The sequence below is a fragment of the Artemia sp. Qi Xiang Cuo genome, chromosome 3 (genome assembly GCF_049724085.1).
Source record: "Artemia sp. Qi Xiang Cuo chromosome 3, ASM4972408v1, whole genome shotgun sequence".
In the NCBI taxonomy this organism is placed as follows: Eukaryota; Metazoa; Arthropoda; class Branchiopoda; order Anostraca; family Artemiidae; genus Artemia; species Artemia sp. Qi Xiang Cuo.
This window is the reverse complement of record NC_142796.1, coordinates 60,984,490-61,012,325: the sequence shown is the minus strand read 5'-3', so window position 1 is coordinate 61,012,325 and position 27,836 is coordinate 60,984,490. Positions and strand designations below refer to the sequence as shown.

Sequence of the window (27,836 nt, the reverse complement as noted above, 5' to 3'; positions counted from 1 at the left end):
TGAACTGGTGTCATCCACTATAGGAGTTGGTACCGGATCAAGTCCACCGGAAGTAATTACTCGTACTGCTTAGTTCCATCCTGTATCTCTATGGACTTCCCTTATAGGACAACCCATCTACAGTTATCACTAGTTTCATATTTCCAAATTGTTTTCGTTAATATTTATCTTACAGTGCTATGATAACTCAACCCCCCCCCCCAAAAAAAAAAACAGAATTAAAAGAAATAAAAATATAAACATAAACACTATAGCATATACTACATCATATATTCTATCTACAGTTTTGAATATAGGTTGAACATTCCAAAATCCCTTCTTATTACCCATCATTCTGTTTACCCATCATGCTTTCACTTTGGCTACTCAATTTAACATGTGGGGTGATTTTCAGGTGGTAATTGTCAGTGGGGGGGAGGGTTCCGGGGGATCGCCTCATTGGGATAATTTTCCTGGAGGAATTACCCGCAGGGGATTTCCGCCGGGGGGGGGGGGGTTAAGGGAAATTAGTCTGTCGATATAACAATATCGTAGACAGAGGGAGGGTTGGGATGTTTAGTTCCCAACGCTTGTTATAGGAAATGATTTTAAGATATTGACTACGTTATATTTATGGAGGTACTTTTCCATTACTATAGGCCAAGAGATACCTCAAATTAATGGAGTGGTAACTTAATCGATCTTAGAACTGGTAAAGCGATGTTAGAACTGGTAAAGAGATTGCGGAAGCATAGCTAAAAGGTCTATAGCATTTATAACCAAGATGGGAGATGTTAGATGGTGTTATATAACTCCTAGATGGCGTAGGAAGCGACCTTTAGAGATAAATATTTTTTCTATATCAGAGGCAGATATGGAGCAAAGGAGTATATGAAGTAGGGATGCAACCACAACGCGCTTTTATGTGTCGGAAACTGCACAAAAAAGGGTTGCTTGAAATATTCCAACAACCCTTTCCGTTACTGTCAGTAAATGATTGAGCAGCTTAGAGGCGGGACCCTAGAGAGGGGCTAGCATCGAGTTCGAGAGGCTTCAGACCCGTGCTTCTCCCACCGCTTACGTCCTTGAGTCTAGGTTACGAAGGTCATTTTATATTTATATCTGATCCAATTATACACTACAATCACTATGAAAGCTAGAATATATATATAAAAAATCACCATTAAAATGCAAAAAGTGGATTTCGCCAAATTGACTCCTGTGACGTTAATTATATTATTAAGTAATTGGATGCAATATACGGCAAGTGAGTTTTGCTAACTGACCTAAATGTTAAAAAAAGCTATCGTCGGCCTCATATTGTCCATGTTACCACGGCACCATTTACTACAGAACCTGACAAGGGAGGTACTTCGTCTTTAATATTCTAATCATCCTTATCAGTTTCTGCTAAAATAAAGGGACCATCTCATAAATCCAAATTAAGTGAGGTTCCGAAAGTGGAGGAACAAACGGCACCGAGGTACATCCTGCCATCATTTACATTCATACTTAGTAGAGTACATGTGGCGGATGGCAGTAAAGGCAGAAGGCCGAGTTCGTTTTAACGCGATTCTTGAGGACATTTATGCGTTCTGGGAACATATTTCAAGTTGTAGTTTTCACAATTTTTCTAATAAAGTATTCTTTTCTCATCATATTTTTTTCCATTGGGTTAAATAGGTTTGTTTAGGTTACGTATTTAATATATGCTATGCTTTACCCTCATCCCACCCTCTAATATGCAAATATGCAGCCCAAATTTGTTTCTAAACTATTATATTTTCATCATAATTTTGATGAAATGTTACCACGGCACCATTTACTACAGAACCTGACAAGGGAGATAAAATAAAGGTTCTGCTAAAATAAAGGGGCCATCTCATAAATCTAAATTACCAGCTCTGGAGGTAAATCAAATCCAAACTATCAGGATTCAGAGTCAACCGGAAGGGCTACTTCCGAAAATTTTATTTCTCCCAATCATAACGATCAGATATGGTTTGGCAAAAAATTGTTAGAAACGGCTCTTACTTGACTTGACTTGACTTATGTCTCCTGCCGGGCGCTGCTCGGCGTAGAGAGTGACGTCTGCCTCCTCCATCCACTTCGGTCCATGGCAAGCGTTTGCACATCGCTCAACCTGATATTTGCCATCGCCAGGAACTCGGACAGGCTGTCAGACCCTCGTGTCGTCGGTCGGCCGCGAGGTCGCTCCCAACCGGCTTTGACAGGGTCGAAGGCATGGATCGTTTTCGCAGGTCTGTGTGGAGGCAGTCGAAGTAGATGTCCGAACCATCGTACTGTTCGCTCGGCTGCTTGGGTCGAAAACCGAGACTGCTTGGTGAGCTGCAGCAGCTTCTCATTGCTGACAAAGTCGAACCATCGTAGACCTTCGATCCTCCTCAGGCTCTTCGACTGAAAGACATCAAGTGTCGTGAGGGTTGCGGCTGAAGCTTGCCACGTCTCTGCTCCATAGAGCATCACAGAACCGACATGGGCGTTGAAAATCCACAGCTTTACTGTGAGACTGAGGTTTTGATTTCGCCAGAGGTGATGTTTCAGTTGGCTCATGTCAGAAGACGCTTTGGATATTCTCGCTTGTGGTTCAGAAAGAAGTGAGCCATCTGAAGACATTATGGAGCCCAGGTAGGTGAACCTTGGGACAACTTCGATGCTAGTGGTGCTATCCAGGCTAACTGAAGGATTGGCAGCAGGAAAGGCTGGGTCTATGGCCATAATTTTCGTTTTAGTCCAGTTTATCTGCAGTCCTACTTTGGCAGCCTCGTCTCGTAGGATTCGAAGCGCGTCCAGCAACTGCTTCATGGAGTCCGCCAGAATGGCTCAGTCATCGGCTAAATCAGCATCTGTAATGACACGATCTCCAAACTTGAGTCCAAAGCTGAGACGGGAAGTAGTCCTAGTCATAACGTTGTCTATGATGACATTGAAGAGCTCTGGGGCAACTGCACATCCTTGGCACACTTCTGTCGGGATTTGGAAGAACGGGCTGCGCCGGCAGTTCACTTGAACACAGCTCTCCGTCCCAGGGTGTAGAGCTTTGAAGAGCCTGAAGTATTTCTTAGGGAAGCCTGTCGATTCTAGAATCCGCCAAAGAGCTTCTCGGTCCACTGAGTCGAACGCAGCACGGACGTCGACGAAGGTAAAAAAACCTTTTTGTCGGAATTCTGTGGGTTTTTCTATGATTTGTCGGATCGTAAAAATCTGCTCGATGGTTGAACGGTCCAATATGAAGCCAGCTTGCTTCGGTCACCGGATTTTACGAATGATATTTCGACATCGATCTAGCAGGACCATTGAGAAAAGTTTTCCTGGGACAGACAGTAGGGTTATTCCACGGTAGTTCAAGCAGTCGCTTCTAGAACCTTTCCTCTTCCATAAAGGGATAATGACACCCATCCGCCAAACTTAGGGAATAATCTCGGTTTGCCAGATTGTAGAGAAGAGGGTTTGGAGAAACAGGAGCATAAAAGGACCTGCATATTTTAGCAGCTCTGAACTCAGGCCACAGATACTGGCAGCGTTATTGTTCTTGGGCCCTTTTACTGCATTTCCAATTTTTGAGGGGCTGAAAGGCTCGTCTGGAGGAGTATCTGTTTCGGATCTTGGACTGCCAGGTTGGCTGGGACTATCAGTAGGAGGCATAGACGGGTTAGTGTTGTTCAGGAGTGAGCAGAAGTGGTCCTTCCACCGCTCGAGACAAGAACCCTCATCAGAGAGAAGTGTTCCATACCTGGATAGGACGGGTCCCAATGCTGGTGTTTTATTTTCTGTGAGATCGCGGAGGTGCTTGAACAGGCTACTCATGTCTTTCTTTTTTGCTGCTAGTTCGATTTCATCGGCTTTCCTTGCAACAAACTGAGTTCGGTCTCGGTGAATAAGTCTGTTCCGCACTCCATTGAGCCTTCGATAGGTGGCCATGTCCCCAAGAAGTCTTGCCCTCCGCCTTTTCTCTATGACCTGCAGTGTTTCGTCAGTTAGTCACGATTTCTTCGGGAAACTTCGCTTGCCAAGTACCAGCTGTGCTGCTTCGCTGGTCTGTGATTTAAAATACTTCCAGGCGTCTTCGCTGTTGTTGAGTGTGCCCAGGAGCTCAAAGCGTTTTGATATCTCAACACTATACTTCTGGCGAGTATATATCCTTTAGTTTCCCAATATCCACTGCTCCTGGTTTTCTTTCAGATCGCTGTGCATGGAGGCGAAGCTGGACATCAGCACACACAAGCCTGTGATCTGCATTTCCGAGCTCTGCTGATCTGTAAGTTCTGCAGTTCTTCAGCGATGATCTCCAGCGTTTAGAAATAATGACGTAGTCAATCATCTTCTTTGTGCGACCGTCATTACTAAACTACGTGTATTGGTGGATAGTCTTACGTTGAAAGTAGGTGTTTGCGATCACAAGTTCAGGGGATCGTCACAGTTTGAGTAGGCGATGGCCGTTCTCGTTCAGTGGGGCGGGGGATACAGGTCCAATTGTGCCACGCCAAACACCCATATCATCTCGCACTGTAGCATTGAAGTCACCAAGAAGAACAGTGACATCGTGGGGGAAACTGTTGACAGACATCTGGACAGAGCAGAGTAGAACTCTTCCTTGGTTACGTCGTCGGAATCGTTGGTCGGGGCATAGCATACAAAAATTGTCATCTTGCCATGCTTGTGCCCAAAGCGGGCCTTCATTATTCTGTCCGATACAGCTTCGTGCAAGAGTAAGGCCTTTCTTGCAAGGCCGTTTAGCGCGAGACCAACACCATTTCTTCTCATGCTCCCTCCAGACCAGACTAACGAGTAATTATCGCCTATTCGCTCTTCTCCACTTCCAGTAAGACGGGTTTCTGTGAGACCTGCAATCGCCACTTTATTCTTACGAAGTTCTTGAGAAAGTAGGTTCTTTGATGCAGGTGCATTCAGGGTCAAAACATTCCAGGTGGCTATTCGAAGCTCCCTTTGGTCTAGAAGGTTCAGTCTGTCAGTCTTTCTGACGTCGTCAGCATGTCCGTTGAGGCGCGTAGGTCGAGATCTTAAAAGGAGGTCCGGATCCGAGGCTATGTAGTCACTTTGCGTAGCACTTGATTTTCAGGTGGATGGTCGCTAGCCCAACCGACCCTAGGCCTGGACTCTGATTAGAGCTAGGTTTAACCTAGATACTGATATTCCCGGGGTGGGCTCCACCCGCCACATGAGGTTGCAGCCACCCTGATCGGAGTGTTTAGTTAGGGGATGACCCCATATCCAGAGGCACGTGGTCAGCAGACAACGGCTCTTAGCACGGCAGTATTAATTATCATCATTAACTTATCATTATTTATTATTTGTTTTTCTTCAGTAGCCAAAATATTTCCAGTCAAACCGTCCAACGCACTAGACCTGCTCAAAAGTGAAAGTATCAATTGTAGGTGAATTTCTATTTAATGTAATTTATAAGCCATTCGGACCGGATCTATTTTGGTTTCCTTTGTTTTTTGGTTCATTGATTCACTCAGCTATTACACTTACTATACTACAAAAAATAAATCATTCAGAAAAAGACGACCATATTGCCATATTGCACATGCCACGTGTGGGGGAAGAGTGCCCACGAATGACACACTCCATGCGTGACGGAATACGTGGTACTCTGATAATTACACCTAAGTGGCTGAGAGGGGCCAATCCACAAAAAAAGATTTGAGATAAATAACAGTTTAGAAATAAAAAGATAAAGGTTTAAATATATTGAAAACAAAATAACACGCTGGAAAAGGAGTCGATCAGTCATCTCAGCAAGCTCAGTTTAGGGGAAATAGGACACAAATCGTAGGGCTAAGTTAATAAAATGTAATAAGGCTTTGAATAACAGACGAAATCAGGTAACACATAACAGGAAAAAATATGCTCCTATAGTACTTCAGACAGTGAGAATAGAGCAAGCAAAGGAGAGATCAAAATCGTCAAGACGTCTAGAAGGAAGAAAAGCTGCTTATGGTAGACAGGGTTGCCTCTTGCATGTATTCTTCTTTTCTTAACAAGTTACCGGGAGTAAGGTTACTAGAAGTATATCTTTTTGTGAATTTTCAATTTCTTTTTGTATAAATGGCGTATATTACCTTTTTTTGTAAATTTTATAGGCAAAATAAAAGCTATTTTACAAAATTGGCTAGGACCGCGCCGTCCAAGCCGATTGGTTGGCACGCTGGACTACCAATTCTATGTCCTTCAGGGCAGGTGTTCGAGTCTCGGTATTGCTGATTTTCTTTTTGGGACAGGGGTCAGCGACGTGATTCTGTAAGCTCAGACAGTCGACCTAGGTCCAAATGAGTACCCGAAGAAATCTGAGGGGATGCGGGAAGCGTCTGACCATTTGCCCCCAACCCGGCTCATAGGCGAAGGCAGGGAATCAGGAGATCGGTACCGTACCTATGCAGCCCACTAATTTACATGAGGATTTTTTCTAAAATTCAAGTTTTATTTACAATTGCTTTAATTTATTTTTAAATTGTTGTAGGTTATTGTAAACTCTTCCCATAAAAAGTGGTTGAAAGACAAATCTATATGTTGCGACTAACAATTTCTAATATCTAGTATTGAGCCTATAAGATATTAAATAAAAAAAACAAGTTTTTTAAACTGAAAGTAAGGAGTGACATTAAAACTTAAAACGAACAGAAATTATTCCGTATATGAAAGGGGCTGTCCCCTCCTCAACGCCTCGTTCTTTACGCTAAAGTTTTTTATTGTTTTAAAAATAAAGTTGTGAGACAGAGTCAAACTTTAGCGTAAAGAGCGAGGCGTTGAGGAGGGGACAGCCCCTTTCATATACGGAATAATTTCTGTTCGTTTTAAGTTTTATGTCGCTCCTTACTATCAGTTTCAAAAACTTGTTTTTTTCATTTAATTTCTCATCGTTCTTTAGTTATTGCAGCTTTTATTTTGGCTCGCTGTCATTGAATAAGTAAACAAAATTTGCATAAAAATTTTACTTTTCTTTTGCTAAATGGCTGTCTCTAAATTTGGTTCTGACGTAATTTACAAATTAACTTACGTAACGAACTTCTATATTCGTATATTTTTCTTCTGGCAAAAAATACACAGTTGCAGATTTTTGCAGATATGAGCTTGAAACCTATGTTATAAGGTTTTCTGATACGCTGAATCTGACGGTGTGATTTTCATTAAAATGTTTTCACTTTTAGGGGATGTTTCCCCCCTCTTTAAAAAATCAGGTAAATTTTCTCAGGCTCGTAGCCTTTGATGAGTAATACTAAACTTAATAAAATTCATATATTTAGAATCAGCATTATAAGCCCATTCTTTTGATACATTTATTGACATAAAAGTTCCGTTTTTAAAAGTTTCGATTACTATTGAGCCGTATCGCTTGTTTTTTTTTATTGTTTTTTTTTTTATTACGTATATGTAATGTTATTACGTATATGATGGGGCTCTCCCCTTAGTAAATACCACGCTCTTTACGTCAAAATTTAAAAAAATTTTTAATTAACAAACCCCTCAATCACAAAGGCAATTTAATTAGAATAGATAGCTCTTTTGAAAGCACTAAAAACAAACTATAGCGTAAAGGGCGAGGTATTGACTTGGGGGAGAACCTCCTCATATACGTAATAATTTCTGTTCATTTTAAGTTCTAATGTTGCTTCCTACTTTCAGTTGAAAAAACTTGTTTTTTTAAATTTAATTTCTGATCGTTTTTTAAATAATGCTTGGAAATCCGGTGCTCCCTTCATAGAAATGTCCCCTACTCCAAAGAAACATCCTCCACGGAAAGATTCTCCCGAGTAACCACCTCCTCCAGCCCCCCCCCCTCCACCAGAAAAAAATTCTTCCTGAAAATGTCTGTATACTTCCCAATAACCAATACAATATGTAAGCAATAGGCAAAGTTCATAACTTGCAGCCCTTCCCCTGGGAACTGTGGGGGATTAAGTCATCGTAAAAGAGATATTTATTTGATTTTCGACTATGCTGAACAAAATGGCTATCTCAAAATTTTAATTGGGTGACTTTGAGAAAAGAATGAGCGTGGGAGGGGGCCTAGTTGCCCTCCATTTTTTTTTGTCACTGAAAAAGGTCACTAGAACTTTTAATTTCCGTTCCAATGAGTCCTCTTACGATATTCTAGGACCACTGGGTCAATACAATTACCCCTGGGAAAAAAAACAACAAATAAACATGCACCCGCGATCATTCTTCTGGCAAAAAATGCAAAATTCCACATTTTTGCAGATAGGAGCTTGAAACCTCTACTGTAGGGTTCTCTGATACGCTGAATATGATGGTGTGATTTTTATTAAGGTTCTATAACTTTTAGGGGGTCTTTCTCCCTTTTTTCGAAAATCAGCCAAATTTTCTCAGGTGCGTAACTTTTGATGGGTAAGATTAAACTTGATGAAAATTATATATTTGAAATCAGAATTAAAATCTGATTCTTTTGATGTATCTATTGGTACCGAAATTCCGTTTTTTAGAGTTTCGGTTACCATTGAGCCGGGTCGCTCCTTACTTACAGTTCGTTACCACGAACTGTTTGAAAAGACCTGATGAAGACAAACTGAATATCTCATAGAATTAGCTGAAAAATGATTTCCAAAGTAACTGAAATGCATTTTTTAAAATACGATGTAAGTTATCATCATATGGTACAAAGTTATTTATTTCTGCTTCGCAGTATGGAGCTTATATAAACAAGATATTTAAAATTTGGAAGATATTTAACCTTTTTAAATTTGGTTATTTAGAATTTTTTTTTTTTTAAATCTAAATTGATTTTGAGTCCAAATCTACAGTTAAATTTTTATGGAGTGTTATTCTCAAAAAGACAGATTAAAATGGTAAAATAATTTAATTTACCTGTGTTGTAGTTGCAGTTGTTTCAGTCTTAATACTTTGAACTTCAATTTTGAGCTGCTTCTTTGTTGTTGCAGAGGCTCTGCCTTGCTGATTGTAAGATCCGGATGTTGTGACCATGTTCCGCTCATTTTTAAAGGTTGTTGACATCTAACGGAAAAACAGTCATAATTTAGTACAGGCACATACTCAAGAATTTATTTTAAAATTATGGACAAATATGAAAAACTAAAATAGTCGACGAATTATACAGGAGCTACCCAAAGAGCCTGTCGGGCAGCTATAAAAAAAGAAAGAAAAAGAAAACCGTAGTGTAAAATCTTTTATCAGGCCCAGAGAAAAAAATCACCCAGTTCTCCTAAACACCGAGCCATGTGACAAAAAAGAGAAACTTGAACTACTACGTATAAAATTCGTCAAAGATTTAAAGAAGCCTATTGACTGTATTCAATCTCTAAAGTGGGATAAAGAGCCTGTCGGGCAGCTATAAAAAAAGAAAGAAAAAGAAAACCATAGTGTATAATCTTTTATCAGGCCCAGAGACAAAATCACCCAGTTCTCCTAAGCATCGAGCCATGTGACAAAAAAGGGAAGCTTGCCCTACTACGCATAAAATTCGTCAAAGATTTGAAGAAGCCTATTGACTGTATTCAATCTCTAAAGTGGGATATAGTCACTTGCCTTTACGCTTCAACAATGAAAACGAAAAAAATTCTACTCTTTGTGAGCATCTGAAAAACAACTGACGCGTTACCCGTCTTATAACATCACGTGATTGCTTTGATATTAATAATTGGATAGATGTTACAGACATTTACCAATTATCATAGGCGGCGCAATAGCGCTGCCTAGGTAAAGAACGATGTTGGCACAATGTATCATTTATTTTTTGGTTCGTTTGTTTGTTTATTTCTTTTAGACCGGGGCACTTCGTATCGAAGGTGTTGTCATAGAAACTTCGAAAAGGGCTCATTTGCTTGGAAATTGGAAGGGCTAGAGTCCTTTTCAATGGTCGAAAGTGATTGGAGAGCAACTAATCCCCCTCTCAGGCCAACCATTTCCCCAAATACATCCAATCAAAATTTTGAGATAGCCATTTTGTTCAACGCAGTCAGCTCTAGAAATTATGACTTTGATGATGAAAAAAAACCTCACACCCCTCAGGGCAAAGGTTGTAAGTTATGCCTTGGGGGCATATAAGGTTTTTATAGACAGCGTTGTCGTGGAAACTTCAAAAAGGGCTCATACAATTGGAAATTGAAACGGCTAGTACCCTTTTTAAAAGTCGAAAGTGATTGGAGGGCAACTAACCCTCATGTCACGCCCACCATTTCCCCAAACACATCCAATCGAAATTTCCAGATACCCATTTTGTTGACCGTAGTTGAGATTTCTGGAAATTAGGTCTTTTAGGATGACAACCCCCTCAAAACCCTCGGGGTAGGGGTTTTAAATTATTCCCTGGGGGCATATAAGGTTTTTTATAGAAAGGGTTGTCATAGAAACTTCAGAAAGGGCTCATTAGATTGGAAATTGAAAGGGCTAGTGCTCTTTTAAGTAGTAGAAAGTGATTGGAGGGCAACTAACCCCCCCCCCCTCACGCCCACCATTTCCCCAAACCCATCCAATCAATATTTTGAGATAGCCATTTTTTTTCATCAACGTAGTTGAAAGTTCTGGAAATTATCTCTTTGAGGATGACACCCCCCCCCCCCACAGCCCTCAGGGCAAGGGTTGTAAGTTAAGCCCTGGGGGCATATAAGGTTTTTTTTATAGAAATCGTTGTTGTAGAGACTTCAAAAATGGTTCATTCGATTCGAAATTTAAAGGACTAGTGCCCTTTTTAATAGTCGAAAGTGATTGGAGGATAACTAGCCTCCCTCTCACGCCCACCATTGCCCCAAACCCACCCAAACACATTCAATTGGAAATTGAAAGGGCTAGTGCCCTTTTTAAAAGTCGAAAGTGATTGGAGGGCAACTAGCCCCCTCTCACGCCCACCATTTCCCAAACACATCAAATCAAAATTTTTAGATAACCATTTTGTTCAACGTAGGTGAAAGTTCTGGAAATCAGGTCTTTGAGGATGACAACCCACCTCCCCCACAGCACTCAGGGCAAGGGTTGGAAGTTATGCCCTGGGGGCATATAAGTTTTTTATAAAAAGCGTTGTTATAGAAACTTCAAAAGGGCTTATTCGATTGGAAATTGAAAGGGCTAGTGCCCTTTTAATAGTAGAAAGTGATTGGACGGCATCTGACCCCCCTCTCACGCCCACCATTTCCCCCAACACATCCAATCAAAATTTTGAGGTATCCGTTTTTTCAACATAGTTCAAGAGTTCTGGAAATTAGGTCTTTTAGGATGACAACCCCCCCCCCCACAACCCTCAGGGTTAGGGTTGTAAGTTATACCCTGGAAACATATAAGGTTTTTAAAGAAAGCGCTGTTGTAGAAACTTCAAAAAGGGCTCATTTGATTGGAAATTGAAAGGGTTAGTGTCCTTTTTAATAGTCGAAAGTGATTGAAGGGTAACTAACCCCCCTCTCAGGCCCCACCATTTCCCCAAACACATCCAATAAAAATTTTGAGATACTCATTTTGCTCAACGTAGTTTAAAGTTTCTGGAAATTAGACCTGGAAATTAGGTCTTTGTGGATGACCCCCCCCCCACCCCACAGCCCTCAGGGTAAGGGTTGGAAGTTATGCCCTGGGGCCGTAGAAACTTCAAAGCCATTTTTTTGAACGTAGTTTAAGGGTCTGGAAATTATGTCTGCCCCCCCCCACCTCCCTCAGGGCTAGGGCTGTAACTTATGCCCTGGGGGCATAGACGGTTTTTATAGTAAGTGTTTTTGTAGAAACTTTAAAAAGGGCTCATTCGATTGGAAATCGTAAGGGGCTTTTGCCCTTTTAAAAGTCAAAAGTGATTGAAGGGCAACTAACCCCTCTCTCACGCCCACCATTTCCCAAACACATCCAATCAAAACTTTTGAGATAACCATTTTGTTCAACGTAGGTGAAAGATCCGGAGATTATGTCTTTGAGGATGACCCCTCCCCCCACCGCCCTCAGGGTATGGGTTGGAAGTTATGCCCTGGGGGCATATAAGGCTTATATGGAAAAGGCTGTCGTAGAAAATTCTAAAAGGGCTCATTCAATTGGGAATTGAGAGGACTGTTGCCCTTATTAATAGTTAAAAGCGACTAGAGGGCGAATGCCCCCCCCCCACCTACGCCCATCATTCCCCCAAACACTTTCGATCAACATTTTGATATAGTTATTTTGTCGAACGTAGTTTAAGGGTCTGGAAATTATCTCTTTGAGTATGACTACCCCTCCCCCCACAGCCCTCAGGGCTAAGCTTGTAAGTAATGCCCTGGGGGCATATAAGGTTTTTTATCGAAAGCGTTGTAGTAAAAACTTCAAAAAGGGATCATTCGATTGGAAATTGAGAGGGTTATTGCCCTTTTTAACAGTCAAAAGCAATCGGAAGGAGAATAACCCCTCCCCCCCCACGCCCATCATTTCCCCAAACATTTCCGATCAAAATTTGGATATGGCCATTTCATTCAATGTAGTTGAAAGGTCTGGAAATTATGTCTTTGAGGATAACAATCCTCAACCCATAGCCCTCAGTACAAGGGTCGTAAGCTATGTCCTTGGGGCATATAAGGGTTTTTTAGAAAGTGTTGTCGTAGAAATTTTAAAAAGGGTTCATTCGATTGAAAATTGAAAGTGATTGGAGGGCAAATAGCCCCCCCCCCCCACGCCAACCATTTCCCGAAACACTTCCAATCAAAATTTTGGGAGAGTCATTTTGTTCGACATATTTGAAAGGTCTGGAAATTATATCTTTGAGGATAACAAATCCTCCCAGCCCTCAGCGCAAAGGTTGTAAGTTATGCCCTGGGGGCACATATAGTTTTTTATAGAAAGCATGGTCAAATAAACTTCGAAGGGGGCTCATTGTATTGGTAATCAGACGCTCTAGTGCTCTTTTTAAGAGTCAAATTGATCAGAGGGCAGCTACCCCCCCCCACCACACACACACACACACGTCATATTATCCCGAAATTCATCTAATAGAAATTGTTAGCTAGCCATTCTATTTAAAATAGTTTAAATATCATACAGCAAGGCTTTTGGGGTTTAAACAAACCCCAGCGACTAGGGGCAAGGGTTGTAAGTGATTTCCAGGTGGTATTGAAGGTTTTTATGGAAGAGATGGTGGTTTAAATTTAGAAGTGGTTCAGTCTTTTTCCCTGAAAAAGACTATGTCAATATAAAACGAACAGAAATTAATTAAAAAACTTTTTCAACATAATAATTTTTTTAAAAAAAAGTGAAGAACTCCATTAAACCAAAAATGAACAAAATTAGAATAAACTAACTTACCAAGCATACATCTACCAGAAATCAGAATCAATAAATAAGTGAAGCCCAAAAACAAACAGAAATTCAAATAAGTAACAGAGTCAAACTCAAAACGAGCAGAAATTAATATGAGTTGAGATCTAAACCCCAAGTTTTCTAAAAGCCAGAATATAATTTGTACTTTACTGAAAAAATTCATTTAAATGTTTTCACTTTTACAACTTTAAGAAATCAAAATTTAAATAATATTTTAAGGAATAAACATTAGCATATGTATATTAAACTGATAATGCGCATTTTTATCAGTAAATTCATTTGATTTTTTTCGGTTTTCATTTTTAATTCATTTTAATTTTTTCATTCTTTACTTTTTTTTGAAAAACTTATTTTGTGGAAAGTTTGCTTTTTAATTAATATAGAGTAAGATTCAAGAAATTATATAAAAATCATAAGAATCATAAAAGGTAATTTCCAGGTAGCCAAAAGACATTTGGACCGGGAAAAGTCATTTGCTGCCCTAAAGCTGCTTTTTACAGTGCAAAAGACTTGCCAGTGACCGTCGTCAACAGAAATTGGATCTCTAAAAAAGGAATATTTGAAAGACCCCCCACCACACACACACACACACACGTGTGTGACGGTGTCACTAAGGCTCAAATAGACTTCATTCTCGTACGCCAGCGCTGGAGAAGCTCCGTACAGGACTCTCGCTCTTACAACGGCGCGGACACAGGCTCGCAGTCTGGGTCTGACCACAGGCTTGTTGCTGCAAAAATTTTGCTACGTCTTGCAACTCGGAGGAAAAACCAACCCAAGGCCGGACTCGACATCGGTAAGCTCCAAGACAAAGAAGTTTGGCAGGCCCTCAATTTGGAACTGACTTACCGATTTGACGCCCTCAGTTCTGATTAAACCCCACCCCCCGATAAGATTGGGTATACATTTAAACAATTTTGGAATTTTACGGCCTTGTTTTTCATAGGCGTAGCAAAATTAAAACGACAGCACTGGATTACTATTAGGACCCTATCAATAGTCGGTGAGCGAAGAAAAAAAATGGGTAGCCCTAAAGAAGAACCAAAAGTGCTTCGAAAACAGGTAAAACGCTCTGTTTTTCTGGACCGCCGCCAAACGTGGGAAGATGCTACCGTGTCGTTAGAGAAAGCAGCACGCTCACATGATACCCGCAAGCTTTACCAGATCCTGAAAGAGTCCGTTGGTAAGAAAGCTGTTGTCTCAGAAATAGTCAAAAACAGATCAGGAAAAATCATCAGTTGTCAGAAGGAGCGCTTAGCAAGATGGAAGGATCACTTTCAGATCCTCCTAAGCCCATCCCCATCATCTGCTCCTGGTGCTTTCCCACCTGCCGTTTCTAGAGAACCCTATGACGTCGAGCTCGACCCACTGACCAGAGCCGAAATACTAAAAGCAATCAAAACCCTGAAGAACCACAAAGCCCCAGGTGAAGACGGCCTCCCCCCGGAAGTGTACAAACAATACCCTGAGGTCCCTTGCTGAACAGCTCCATGGCATTCTCGAAGAAGTGTGGAGGACCAATTCTTTCCCAAAAGATTGGAAGACATCAGTCATTCTCCCCTTCTATAAGAAAGGAGATAAAACCGAATGCAAAAATTACCGCGGAATAAGTCTTATAGACATTGCGGTCAAAATATTCGGGATTATACTCTTGAACCGCTTCAAAGGGGCAAGGGAGGAAAGAACCCGAGAAAATCAAGCCGGCTTTCGGCCAGGTAGAGGCTGTATTGATAATATCTTCGTTTTTCACCTCATTATCCAGCAGTTTGAAAGGTACAATCTACCCCTGATCTTGATGTTCCTGGACTTCATTGCCGCCTTCGACTCTGTCACTCGCCAGGAACTTTGGAAGATCCTAGAGAATGACGGAATGCCGCTGAAATTTGTTGAATTGATGAAGGCATACTATGACGCGTCAGTGAGCCGAGTTCGAGTCTATGGTGAAGAAACTGAAGAATTCCTGGTTGAGTTCGGAGTAAAACAAGGGTGTGTCCTCTCTCCGACTCTGTTCAATTATTGCGTCGATTGGGTGCTTGAAAATGCACTGTCGTCCTATCCAGGAGTTCAGATCAGACAGAATCTTTCACTGACTGACCTCGATTATGCGGATGATGTTGGCCTCCTGTCAGACCCCGTAGAAGCTCAAAACATGCTTGACAACATGGTGACCTGGACAAACCGGATTGGGTTAAAAGTCAGCATAGAGCAAACGAAATTCATGGATATTAACGACGACGCAGGATCATTCACACTAACTGTCAACCAAGTTCAGCTTGAACAAGTCAACTGTTATACATACTTAGGCTCCCACATATGTATTGACGGGTCACACGACGCTGATATCCAACAGAGAATACAGAAAGCGCAGACGGTCTTTGCCTCCCTTCGGAAACCCTTATGGAATCGCCGCGAAGTCAGTGTCCGAACGAAAGTTCGAATCTACATGGCACTAGTCCGCACCGTTCTCCTTTACGGATGCGAAACATGGTCGGTAAAACTACAGCATGAGAATACGCTGAAGGTGTTTGAGCATACCTGTCTGCGAAGAATTCTCAGAATACAGCTGCGTGACCGTATCTCCAGCGCGGATTTACGTCGAATGTGCAATATTCAGAGAGATGTTGCGCTCACTATTAAAGAACGCCGTTTGAAATGGTTGGGCCATGTTTTACGGAAGCCGCCAGAATACTTACCTCGCCAAATACTTCTAGCCGAACCTATTAGCTCCTGGAAGAGACGCCAAGGAGGACAGAGGAAAAACTGGTGGAACCTGGCCAAATCAGACCTTGAACCTATCGGGGGATTCAGAAAGTTCGGACACAGATGGTCAACTCAGTGGCTTACTTTTGCAGAGCAGCTGGCAGAAGATCGCTCAACATGGTCCAAGAAGGTCTCCAAGATCATCGATGCCGGGCGAGGTGGAAACGCCTGATTCCCGCCACAAGTACAAGTACAAGTACACGTCATATTATCCCGAAATTCATTTAATAGAAATTGTTAGCTAGCCATTCTATTTAAAATAGTTTAAATATCATACAGCAAGGCTTTTGGGGTTTAAACAGACCCCTGCGACTAGGGGTAAGGGTTGTAAGTGATTTCCAGGTGGTATTGAAGGTTTTTATGGACGAGATGGTTGTTTAACTTTAGAAGAGGCTCAGTATTTTTCCCAGAACAAGGTTATGCCAACGAAGAACAAATAGAAATTAATTAAAAAACTTTTTCCAGAAAACAATTTTTTCGGAAGATAAGTAAAGAACTCCATTAAACCAAAACTGAACCAAAATAACGTCAACTTATCTTCAATGCATACAACTTCCCCAAATCAGAATCAGGAAATAAATGAAACCCAAAAACAAACAGAAATTAAAATAAATAACAGAGTCAAACTCAAAACGTGCAGAAATTAATATGAGTAGGGTTCTAAACCCCTATGTTTTATAAAAGCTAGAACATAATATTTACTTTACTGAAAAAATTCATTTAAATGTTTTCACTTTTACAACTTTAAAAAATAAAAAATTAAATAATATTTTAAGGAATAAACATTAGCATATGTATATTAAACTGATAATGCGCATTTTTATCAGTAAATTCATTTGATTTTTTTCGGTTTTCATTTTTAATTCATTTTAATTTTTTCATTCTTTACTTTTTTTTGAAAAACTTATTTTGTGGAAAGTTTGCTTTTTAATTAATATAGAGTAAGATTCAAGAAATTATATAAAAATCATAAGAATCATAAAAGGTAATTTCCAGGTAGCCAAAAGACATTTGGACCGGGAAAAGTCATTTGCTGCCCTAAAGCTGCTTTTTACAGTGCAAAAGACTTGCCAGTGACCGTCGTCAACAGAAATTGGATCTCTAAAAAAGGAATATTTGAAAGACCATGTACATTAAAAGAATGCTTTTTTTTCTGTTGATCCCAATTATATAAAACTGACGAGTTTCAAAAAAGTAATCCGAATTGATGAGCTTAGGAATAGTTGTATAATTTCACAACAGCGAGAAAACACATCGGAAACGTGGCGTGATTTTGATGAAAATTAAACCTAAGAGACCAACTCAAAATTGTTGGAGCAAAGGTTTCAACTCATATAAGAAAATTTATACATCAGAAATAAGAATTTTTTTTAATTTTTATAGAAAAGAATGCACAGTTATATTTTTATGTGATTTTCTTTACACGAGTAACAATAACGAACCGCTGTCGTGGTATGGGGAGGGGCTCATCCATATAATAAATTGATAACTCCAGTAGAGTTTTCATAATAATGGCTTTTCATTAGTGCAGTCATATTAGTGGTACAGTCTTTAGACATTTGAAAATAAAGATATAGCGACAAATAAAACTTTAACAAATAAAGCCTTAATAAAACTTTAGAAAACTTTAAAAAAAGATTTACACAAACAAAACTGAATTTTCAGATACCGAAAACCAACACGAACGCAAACGTACATTGAAAACGTAAAGAATCTACATACTAAGCCTAAGAACCGTTTTTTTCTGTTTTTAGTTGTTGTTTTTTTCAATAAATATACACCGTTCAGCAGAGGATTTTTTTTTCAGTAAATATAAATTGTTCAGATATGCAAGTTCTCATTCATACTCTTAAATTCCATAAACGTACAAGTAATTTCATAATTTTGACTTGTTAATGGATATACCTGAAGCTAAAGAAAAAGAATCTTTTTGAATATATTATCTATTACTGCCTATCGAGATACATAGGTCTGACCTTCAAGGAGATAATCAGAGTATAATTTTATAGAGGGTAAGAGGGGTTGAAAGTGCATTCAGGGCAACTATTTGGCCCCTCGGGCTAAATTCAAAGGGCATCCTGTATGGCGACACCTCTTTAGCCCACAACAGCAATAAACGAACTAACATACCCTTCTTTTGAAAATCTGTTTCTTTTTTGTAGTCATCCTTTCAACTTCACCTGGTGAACTGTTTTTAAAAGCTGGTGACGTTTCTCAGTGCAGAGAACGATCAATATTAACTCATGGAACATAAGTCAATTCATTAGTAAAGTTTTGAAAGGGTTCATTCTGGACACTAATAAGATATCAAGGAGATAGTATGTATAACACGATATCGTATGGATGATACGACTAACAGGTTCCCAAATGCAGTAAGTCCATTTCACATTTCAGGTTCCTTTCTTTCGTCATTTTTCTTGTTCAATTTATTTGTTTTGGGCAAGTTTTTAAACACAGGTTTTACATCCGGGGGTTAAAGCGCTTCTTTTGATAAAAAAAAGGTATCCCTAGAAACGATTTTTGTAAGGAATTTGGAAACAACATATATACTGTTACTTAATAGGGTACACACGTATAATGTAATATTTTAACAAACATCTTGAGGGCTTCTCTACTGAGGGGGGGGGGGAGATCGTGTTATCTTAGTCAATGCATGAGCAATAACTAAGTAAAGAGCCACATACCTCCCATTTAAATCTTTTCATGGAGGTCATCGTGCAGATTGTTTGGCTAAATACAAATGGGAATAGTCCTTTCTTGTCGCAAAAAGTGCCCTTTTGAAGATTGTAAGTCAATCACAGGGCATCTTAATACTCCTTAAACAGCCCCTGTATCCTCAGACACGCCTACAAACCCAAATGAAATCCGATTTAAGTTTTAGTATATGAGTTGATTTTAATCAGAAAGTTCAAAAAAGAAATGTGCCTCCAAAAATGAGCCTTCGAGGATGACTTCACAATCCTTTTCGGAAATAGCGTTTACAAGTGCACAGGCTCTGTATCCAAAGCCTTTCAGCAAATAGTGGGTAGCCTTTGATTCCGACCCCTTCGGTCAACAGTACGTACGTTGCATTTGGGCAACGGTGCAAGCAATTCGTTTTTAACCCTCTTCCGCCAACAGTGCATATTTCCCGTCTCACGACTGTTACTAGGAGTCGTTGATTACAAATACGAGGCAACTGTCAATCCAGGGATAAGGAACTCTTTACCACTATGTATTGAGTAACTCGTTTTAACTGTCCTTAGATCATTATTAAATAAAAAAAACAAGTTTTTTCAACTGAAAGTAAGGAGCAACATTAAAACTGAAAACGAACAGAAATTATTACGTATATGGGGGGATTCGCCCCCTCGTCAATACCTCGCTCTGTACGCTAAAGTTCTAATTGTGTTCCAATTCTGTAAGAATGACCCCTGAAGCACAAAATCTGTTTAATTAAAATAAATAGCTCTTTTGAAAGTACTAGAAACCCTTTAGCGTAAAGAGTGAGGTATTGACGAGGGGAGAACCCCCTTATCTACGTAATAATTTCTGTTCATTTTGAATTTTAATGCTGCTCCTTACTTTCAGTTGAAAAAACTTTTTTTTTTCTTATCGTTTTTTTATATTGTGCTTGGAAATCCAGCACCCCCTTCATGGAAAATTCCCTTCCCCAATGAAAAATTCTTCCATGGAAAGATCCTCCAACGTAACCCCATCCCCCGATCCCCCCCACCCACCAATAAAATCCCCCATGGAAACGTCTATATATTTCGCAATTACCAATACTATATGTAAATAATGGGCAAAATTCACAATTTGCAGCAATTCCCCCGGGGACTGGGGGGATTAAGTCATCCCCCAAGACATAGTTATCAGGTTTTTCGACTACGATGAACAAAACGGCTATCCCAAAACTTTGATCGAATGGCTTTGGGAAAAAAATGAGCGGGGAAGGGGGCCTAGTTGCCCTCCAATTTTTTTGGTCACTCAAAAAGGACACTAGAACTTTTAATTCCCGCTTGAATGAGTCCTCTCGCGATATTCTAGGACCACTGGGTAGATACGATCACCCCTGAAAAAAACAAACAAAAAAAACAACAAAGAAATAAATAAACACGCATTCGTGATCTTGTGGCAAAAAATACAAAATTCCACATTTTTACAGATAGGAACTTGGAACCTCTACACTATGGTTATCTGATACACTGAATCTGATGGTGTGATTTTCATTAAGATTCTATGACTTTTAGGTGGTGTTTCCCCCTTTTTTCAAAAATAAGGCCAATTTTTCAGGCTTGTAAATTTTGATAAGTAAGACTAAACCTTATGAAATTTATATATTTGAAATCAGCGTAAAAATCCAATCCTTTTGATGCATCTATTGGTATTAAAATTCCATTTTTTAGAGTTTCGGTTACTATTGAGCCGGGTCACTCCTTACTTACAGTTCGTTACCACTAACTGTTTGATAACAGGTCGCAATGGAACAAGAAGCTACTCAGGGAACAGGGTCATACAAGGAAAAATTGCTTAAGCTTTACAGTATAAGAGCTAAATAGTTTTTTTTTCAATTGACCAGATCACAACATGAACAAAGGTTAATAAAATAATAAAGAAGTTGCTAGTACCACAGATTGATTGGCTTTCTTCGATTATCCTTAGCTCACAACATATCACAACAAGAACAGGAAGATATTGCGTACAGTGATAAAGAACTTTATAGCTCCACGTACTTATTTGTTTTCTTTCTTTGTTCTTGAACCATACCAGCAAGAGCGTATCCAGGATTTTTGTTCGGGGGAGGGTTCAAACACCGTAGCTCAGATCTCTCTGGATACGGCCTTGCATAACAGGGACAAAAAATTACTGCAGAGGTATTTGTTGGTGCACTGGATCTCGTACTGCAACGCTTGACATGCACAGGTGCAAGAGGTATGGAGGCATGGTAGCAATTAATTAAAAACAAAAAATACCAAAGATTTTTCTCTTAGTCGATCCATCTGGGGTAGACCAAAAAGCAGATGTTCCCCGAATGGTGAGGGGGAAGAGTTCATTAAGAAATAAAGAGTGAAGCTTTGAATAGATTGGGTGGAAAAGGAGCGTGCGAAGCTGTTTGGGCCTCAGGCGGCTCGGTGCTGCAGGGAGTTGCTAGTAGTAGTAATAGTGATTCTTATTTAAGCAATATATTAGACAGCCTTTCACTCTGAACCTCAAACCTTATTGTATATCGTACTTATGAATGATGTTATTTTAATCAGATAAACTGTAAATATTACTGGAGAGTTAGATCAATTGATCGAGCAACCTCAATAATCTACCCACCGAAAATACTAATAAAACGGCGAGGTACCGACAGTAGTGAAATAAAGTAAGCCACAAAAATGATTGCATATACTATTTAACGAAAAATCTCTTGAACCAACTTCACGAAGAAAAAAATGAAAAAGAGAATTTTATTCAGAAATAAACTATCGTTGACAAAATCAAGTTCTCATTGACTATTTGTTTGAGATGCTATATCAATAACGTCAAACCTATCCACGAAATTTCGTTTTTTTTTACCAACATGGTGAACGGAAAAAACTCACAATATCTGGAATATGCAACATGTATAGGTTACCACAATGCTTATCATGCAAAAAATGGCTAGTTCCGAAAAGGAAGAGAATAATTGAGAAACTAAAACTGTGGTTCAAAATGCACTACCTTCATTCACCCCCCCCCCACCATTCACCTTCATTCACCCTCCATCCAAGCCATAAGCTTTTCAAAACCTTTTCCTTTTAATTAGTTTTCTTTGTTACCATAATTTTCACATTTAGAGTGATCAATCCATTCAAAACATAAATTAAATGGAAATCACTCAAATCTTCATGATACAGTATAAGCTTTGTGTTAGTTCTATTCGGACAGGTACACAAAAGGGGTGGCGAATCTTAGGGCCTGAGTTCCTCTGCTTTGGAATTTTTCCATATTTCTCTCGATATTTGTAACGTCCACAAGTTCTGAGGGAGGACAGGGGTTGACGAGCTTGACCTTGTCTCCAAAATAAACTTGTGTGCGTGCTTGGTTGAATATATGGAATAGTTGACTCTCGCCAACTCGAAATTCACTGGACCACGATTTTTCTTCCATTTACCTATAGTTTGAGTTATGCATAGTTCGAGTCATTCTACATAGAATTCTACTTATAAAGGTAACAAGTTATAGAGTTAACCCAAATGAAAATTTGAGATACAGAGGTATAAAATCGCATTTAAACGTTGCAACCTGCTTACCAGGTTTTCGACTAACAGAGGTCCGTTGAAAAAACTTCAAAATATACAGGTAAACTTTGACTTATGGAGGTAAAGTGAAAATTTAATGGCGACATATCTACTGATTTCGAGTTATGGAGGTGATTTTCGAGTTACTTCGACTTACAGAGGTAAAATGAAACCGAAAAATTATTTCAAGTTATGCATGGTTTTTTCCTTGACTTAGACAGGTTTTTCCAAGGGAATTGAAAATAATTCGACTGTAATAGGTGACTGTAATATGTTTATATTTTAATACATTTTTGTCAAAATTTAGGAAATAATCTACCTTTTCGGCAGTAAAATTATCACTTTGAAGTTTCATTGAAGCAGAGGAAGAACTTTTCGTTTCTTGGCTTGCAACATCTCCTGTGTGAAGGGATTTCTGCTCCTGAAATTTGAAAAAATAACAAGTTAGAAACTATCTTTTAAACAAAAAGACGCGACCAGGCCAAAATATGTTATACAAACATTTAGCCATTTTTGCTTTCGAATGGTTTTTTTTCCATGGCTATATATAATATGTGATCTTGACCTGACTCTTGAAGTATAGAAATGGCAGAGAACAAGCATACAAGAACAATCAAACAGTTCGTGGTAACGAACTGTAAGTAAGGAGCGAGCCGGCTCAATAGTAACCGAAACTCTAAAAAAAGGATTTTTTTTATACCAATAGATAAATCAAAAGAATCAAATTTTTATGCTGATTTCAGATATATAAGTTTCATCAAGTTTGATCTTACCAATCAAAAGTTACGCGCCTTAGAAAATTTGCCTTATTTTCGAAAAAAGGGGGAAACACCCCCTAAAAGTCATAGAACCTTAATGAAAATCACACCATCAGATTCAGCGTATTAGAGAACCCTGCTGTAGAGGTTTCTAGCTCTTTTCTGCAAAAATGTGGAATTATGTATTTTTTGCCAGAAGAAAGATCACGGATGCGTGTTTATTTGTTTTTTTGTTGTTGTTTTTTTTCCCCAGGGAGTGATCGTAAAATTAAAAGTCATAGTACCCTTTTTAAGTGACCAAAATAAATGGAGGGCAACTAAGCCCCCTCCCACGCTCATTTTTTCCCAAAGTCACCCGATCAAAATTTTGAAATAGCCATTTTGTTCAGCATGGTCGAAAAATATAATAACTATGTCTTTGATGATGACTTAATTCCCCACAGTCCCCGGGGGAAGGGCTGCAAGTTATGAACTTTGCCCAATGTTTACATACAGTATTGGTTATTATGGAAAGTATGCAGACGTTTTCAGGGAGGATTTTTTCTGGTAGGGGGGGGTGGATTGGGGGTTACGTGGGAGGATCTTTCAATGGAGGAAGTTTTTATGGGGGAAGGGATATTGCTATGAAGGGGGCGCCGGATTTCCCAGCATTATTTAAGAAAACGATCAGAAATTAAATACCGAAAAAATTGCATATGAGCCTGCTGCATATGAGGCTGGCGTGTATACATGGCAGCGGTATACATGGCAGCGGCTTATTGCTGCATATGAGCCTGTCCTGGCGCGTATACATGGCAGCGGCTTTTGGTCCAGTGCCCCTCCTAGATTTGTACAAATGTTCCCATATTTTGGAGTAAGTCATGGGATCAAGGAAAGGGCTCTTTTGAGAGTTTAATTAACTTACATTTTAAAGTAAATTACTATGCAAGCGCCTGATAGTACCAGAGGAAACTAGCTATGGAACATAAGTAAAGATTATGGAGCATTATCTTTATACAGTAGAATAACTATAGCCCAAATTGAATACACCGCAGAATCAACGGAAAATATACGAATCAAAATCAATATTCTATCAAAATAAAAAATCAATTTTTCTTTTATAATAATAATGATTATTCGTTTGGTTTGATTTAATTAAATAATTAATTTGATAGCTGAGTAGTTAGGCGGACTTTGGCACCCTCACAGGTTTTCTTCAGTGCGAAAGTGTTTACCTTTATTTAATTATTTGTGATGTTAAAAAGTAAAGTCGAAGTTGTTGTAACTACTTATATTAATATATTTACCTTACCTCAAAAATCTGGATCAAGATTATCAAACAATTCGTGGTAACGAACTGTAAGTAAGGAACGACCCGGTTAAATAGTAACCGAAACTCTAAGAAACGGAATTTTGATACCAATAGATACATCAAAAGAATCAGATTTTAGTGCTGATTTCAAATATATATGTTTCATTAAGTTTAGTCCTACCCATCAAAGGTTACCTGAGAAAATTTGCCTGATTTTCGAAAAAAGGGGGAAACACCCCCTAAAATACACAGAACCTTAATGAAAATTACACCATCAGATTCAGCGTATCAGAGAACCAACTGTAGAGGTTTCAAGCTCCTATCTGCAAAAATGTGGAATTTTGTATTTTTTGCTAGAAGAAAGATCACGGATGCGTGTTTTATTTCTCCAGGGGTGATCTTAAAGGCCCAGTGGCCCTAGAATATCGCGGGAGGGCTCATTCAAGCGGAAAATAAAAGTTCTAGTACCATTTTTAAGTGACCAAGAAAATAGAGGGTAACTAGGCCCCCTCCCACGCTCTTTTTTCCCAAAGTCACCCGATCAAATTTTGAGATAGCCATTTTGCTCAGCATGGTCGAAAATATAATAACTATGTATTTTAGGATTTAAAACTTCAAACGAACAGACATTATTCCGTATATAAAAGGGGCTGTCCCCTCCTCAACGTCTCGCTCTTTACGCTAAAGTTTGACTCTTTCTCACAACTCTATTTTATTTAAATAATAAAACACTTTAGTGTAAAGAGCGAGACGTTGAGGAGGGGATAGCCCCTCTCATATACGGAATAATTTCTGTTCGTTTTAAGTTTTAATGTCACCTCTTAGTTTCAGTAAAAAAAAAATATATATAATTATCCCAGAACTAGTGTCAGTTGGGAAATGTTTCCCATTAGACAATTTTATTAAGTATCGTTTTGTAAACTTTGGTTATTGTGGGTCATAATTTGCTCTTTACTTGACTGCAGCTATTGCTGCAACCGGAATCGGGCATACAGTTTTTTTTGAATTTTGGAGGACCTAATCTTAGAAATATAGCAGCTTCGGGGAAGTTATAAATGTTTGTCTTACGACCTTTGAGTATGGCACAGTCATTACTAACACATCTAATAGCAATTGTATACATTACACAAAAAAACGTTCGAACTAGCGGCTACGATTAATTTTTAGATTCGCTGAAGTCCTAATGATTCAGTATTAAATATCAGAGAATTAGATCTCATTACCTTAAATAAACTTCAAAATTGGAAGTTTTCGCAAGCAAATTAAACATGACTAAAACAAGATAGGGTACTGTAGCTAGAAAAAAGAATTGCCCACTTGAGGAAAGTCTCGAGATAAGATTCGGCTAAGATAGCTCATTTTCGGTCAAGTCGCTGTTTTAATCTTTTGTCGATAGAAAAAAAGCGGATGGTAACAAGCCTGTGCACAGGAATTATCTCGCAGGAGGAGGGGGTAAGGGGAAGTGTTAATAAAAATTAACACGAAATATTTGCAAATCCTATAAACCTGTTGGAAATTATGTGAAAAATACAAATGCTGATGTCGGGCGGAGGAGGTTCATAAATCATGGTGCCTGGAACAACATTATTTTAAAGCAAAGTAAAAAAAATAATATTAAAATTGTGCTTGTTGTGCAATTAAACAGTTACAGTAACCGTTGAGGACAGTGAAATTATACACATCATATGGTACGTGCTGCATGTGGTGGAAGTGATTCATGGTGCAAGACGGTGCAGCATGGCGAAGTGTGACTATATACGACACGGGACTTATCAGCAGGAAAGACCATGAACATATGCCTTACTTGCTCCGCCACACTTGACACAGTACCGCAGCACTTCGCGCGCGCCATATGGTGCAAATAATTTTTTAGAGAAAGCCAACCCTCAAATGGAGCTTAGAGGTAACCTTCGCAATGAACATCGTTACTGCTTGTTTGTAGTTTTAATTTACTGTTCATAATAGGTCTTCCTAATTTCAGATTATACAAGAAGGGTGAAAAAAAAAACCTGAACGACGAAGCATTGACCACAATCTAGTCTCTCTTTTTTTTTGCCAATACGCTGGATTGAGGCGACAAGTTCTGGATTAAGTTCTTTATTTTGATTCTGTTGACCTGAAGATACATGAATTAAAGGCAATGTTCCAATACTCCACTTGTTCCTCATGTTTAGTATCAGGAACGTACACGATGGGGGGGAGTATAAATACCTGAGCCCTATAAATTCTAAATTTTCTCGAATTTCTGGGAACTTCTTGTTCAAGTTATCAAGTTTGGTACTCTTGCATTATATGGGCCTTTCTAAAAAATCAAGTTTGGTTAATGCAAATGAAATATAATAAAAAAGGAGGAATATATAATAGATTAGAAACAAATTTGGGATATATATTTGCATATTAGGGGGGGGCAAAGTATACCATATATTAAATACGTAATCTAACCTAGGTACCTCCCCCCCCCTAAACCCAAAAAAAACAACAGTTTAAATATAGTTCATGGAGAGAGAAACCCTTTGTTTAAGCAGCGTAAACCTGTTTTTCATCACGCGTCTCGGTCTATTTCGCGACTGGTTTCCATTGTCTATTTCGTGACAGGCCCATATAATGCAAGAGTACCTCAAGTTTTTTCTACAATTTTCTCCACCCCTCGATAAAATTCCTGCGTAGGTACCTGTTCATTATTTCATACTCTTTTAAAATAGACTCGAAACACGTAAGAAAAACTTGGTGGGTACCCTACCAAAATACAGTATCTAGTTATACACTTTTTTTCTAAGTTGATTTCATTCTTTATAATAATTCTTCCAAATTTTTGGTCGTAATTAACAGAAGTAGAAAAACAACGACACTTGCCCTTGGTATCAGCTTTATATCAGAATTATCCCTGCGATTTGCATGTCCATTAAGTAATATTCCTCGTGAGACCTGAGGGGATACCCAGTTCAGTTTAACATCATATCCACTTTTTGTTCTTTGTAATTTCCTCGAGCGGTAATATAATGCAGAGCTTTCAATGTCGTTTTCATCCATCCGTGGAAGCATACGTAGAAATCATTTGTACTTTTCACTATTCCAAGGTTCCCTTGCTACATATATTGGGCATCTACCATTGCAACTTTAAAAATCTCTTCATGTGAGACATTTATCATATATTTAGTCTGGGGTAACAGTTCAAAATTAAAACATACTAAGTGCATGATTTGTGAGCGACATTTCATTCCATACTTAATATGTTCTTTCAGTTTCATAGCCTGGTAATTTCAAACTGCCCTAGCGGGAAACCCGTTTTTGCGCATTATATATTGCATTTTTAGACTGCCTAGGGGGGAACAGAACCCTCAACTTAAAGGACCAACATTTTTTGTGCTTTAAATAACCCTCAGTTTTCAACACTTGATTTTGTTGAATAGCGAATCTGGTAGTCAATGTGATTTTTAGGCCATTTAGCTTCTAAATTTCTATTCAATGCATCGATAGGCTATTTATTTGGCCAATAATCTTTTTGCTCCTCTATTGTCTTCAGTT

General features: G+C 39.0%; 1 protein-coding gene across 6 annotated transcripts in view; it reads right to left on the bottom strand.

The window, feature by feature from the left end:
- Sarm (sterile alpha and armadillo motif) overlaps window positions 1-27,836 on the bottom strand; it is a 287,951-nt gene that overhangs the window by 55,837 nt on the left and 204,278 nt on the right. For 5 of the 6 annotated variants that reach the window (XM_089086326.1, XM_089086327.1, XM_089086329.1 and 2 more), the window contains 2 exons: window positions 22,582-22,683; window positions 8,848-8,994 (listed from right to left, as the gene is read on the bottom strand). In XM_089086326.1, the coding sequence (XP_088942452.1) occupies window positions 8,848-8,994; window positions 22,582-22,683 (249 nt within the window). Of the gene's footprint in view, window positions 1-8,847; window positions 8,995-22,581; window positions 22,684-27,164; window positions 27,732-27,836 lie in introns of those variants that run through there. The other variant, XM_089086332.1, reaches the window with a different exon arrangement.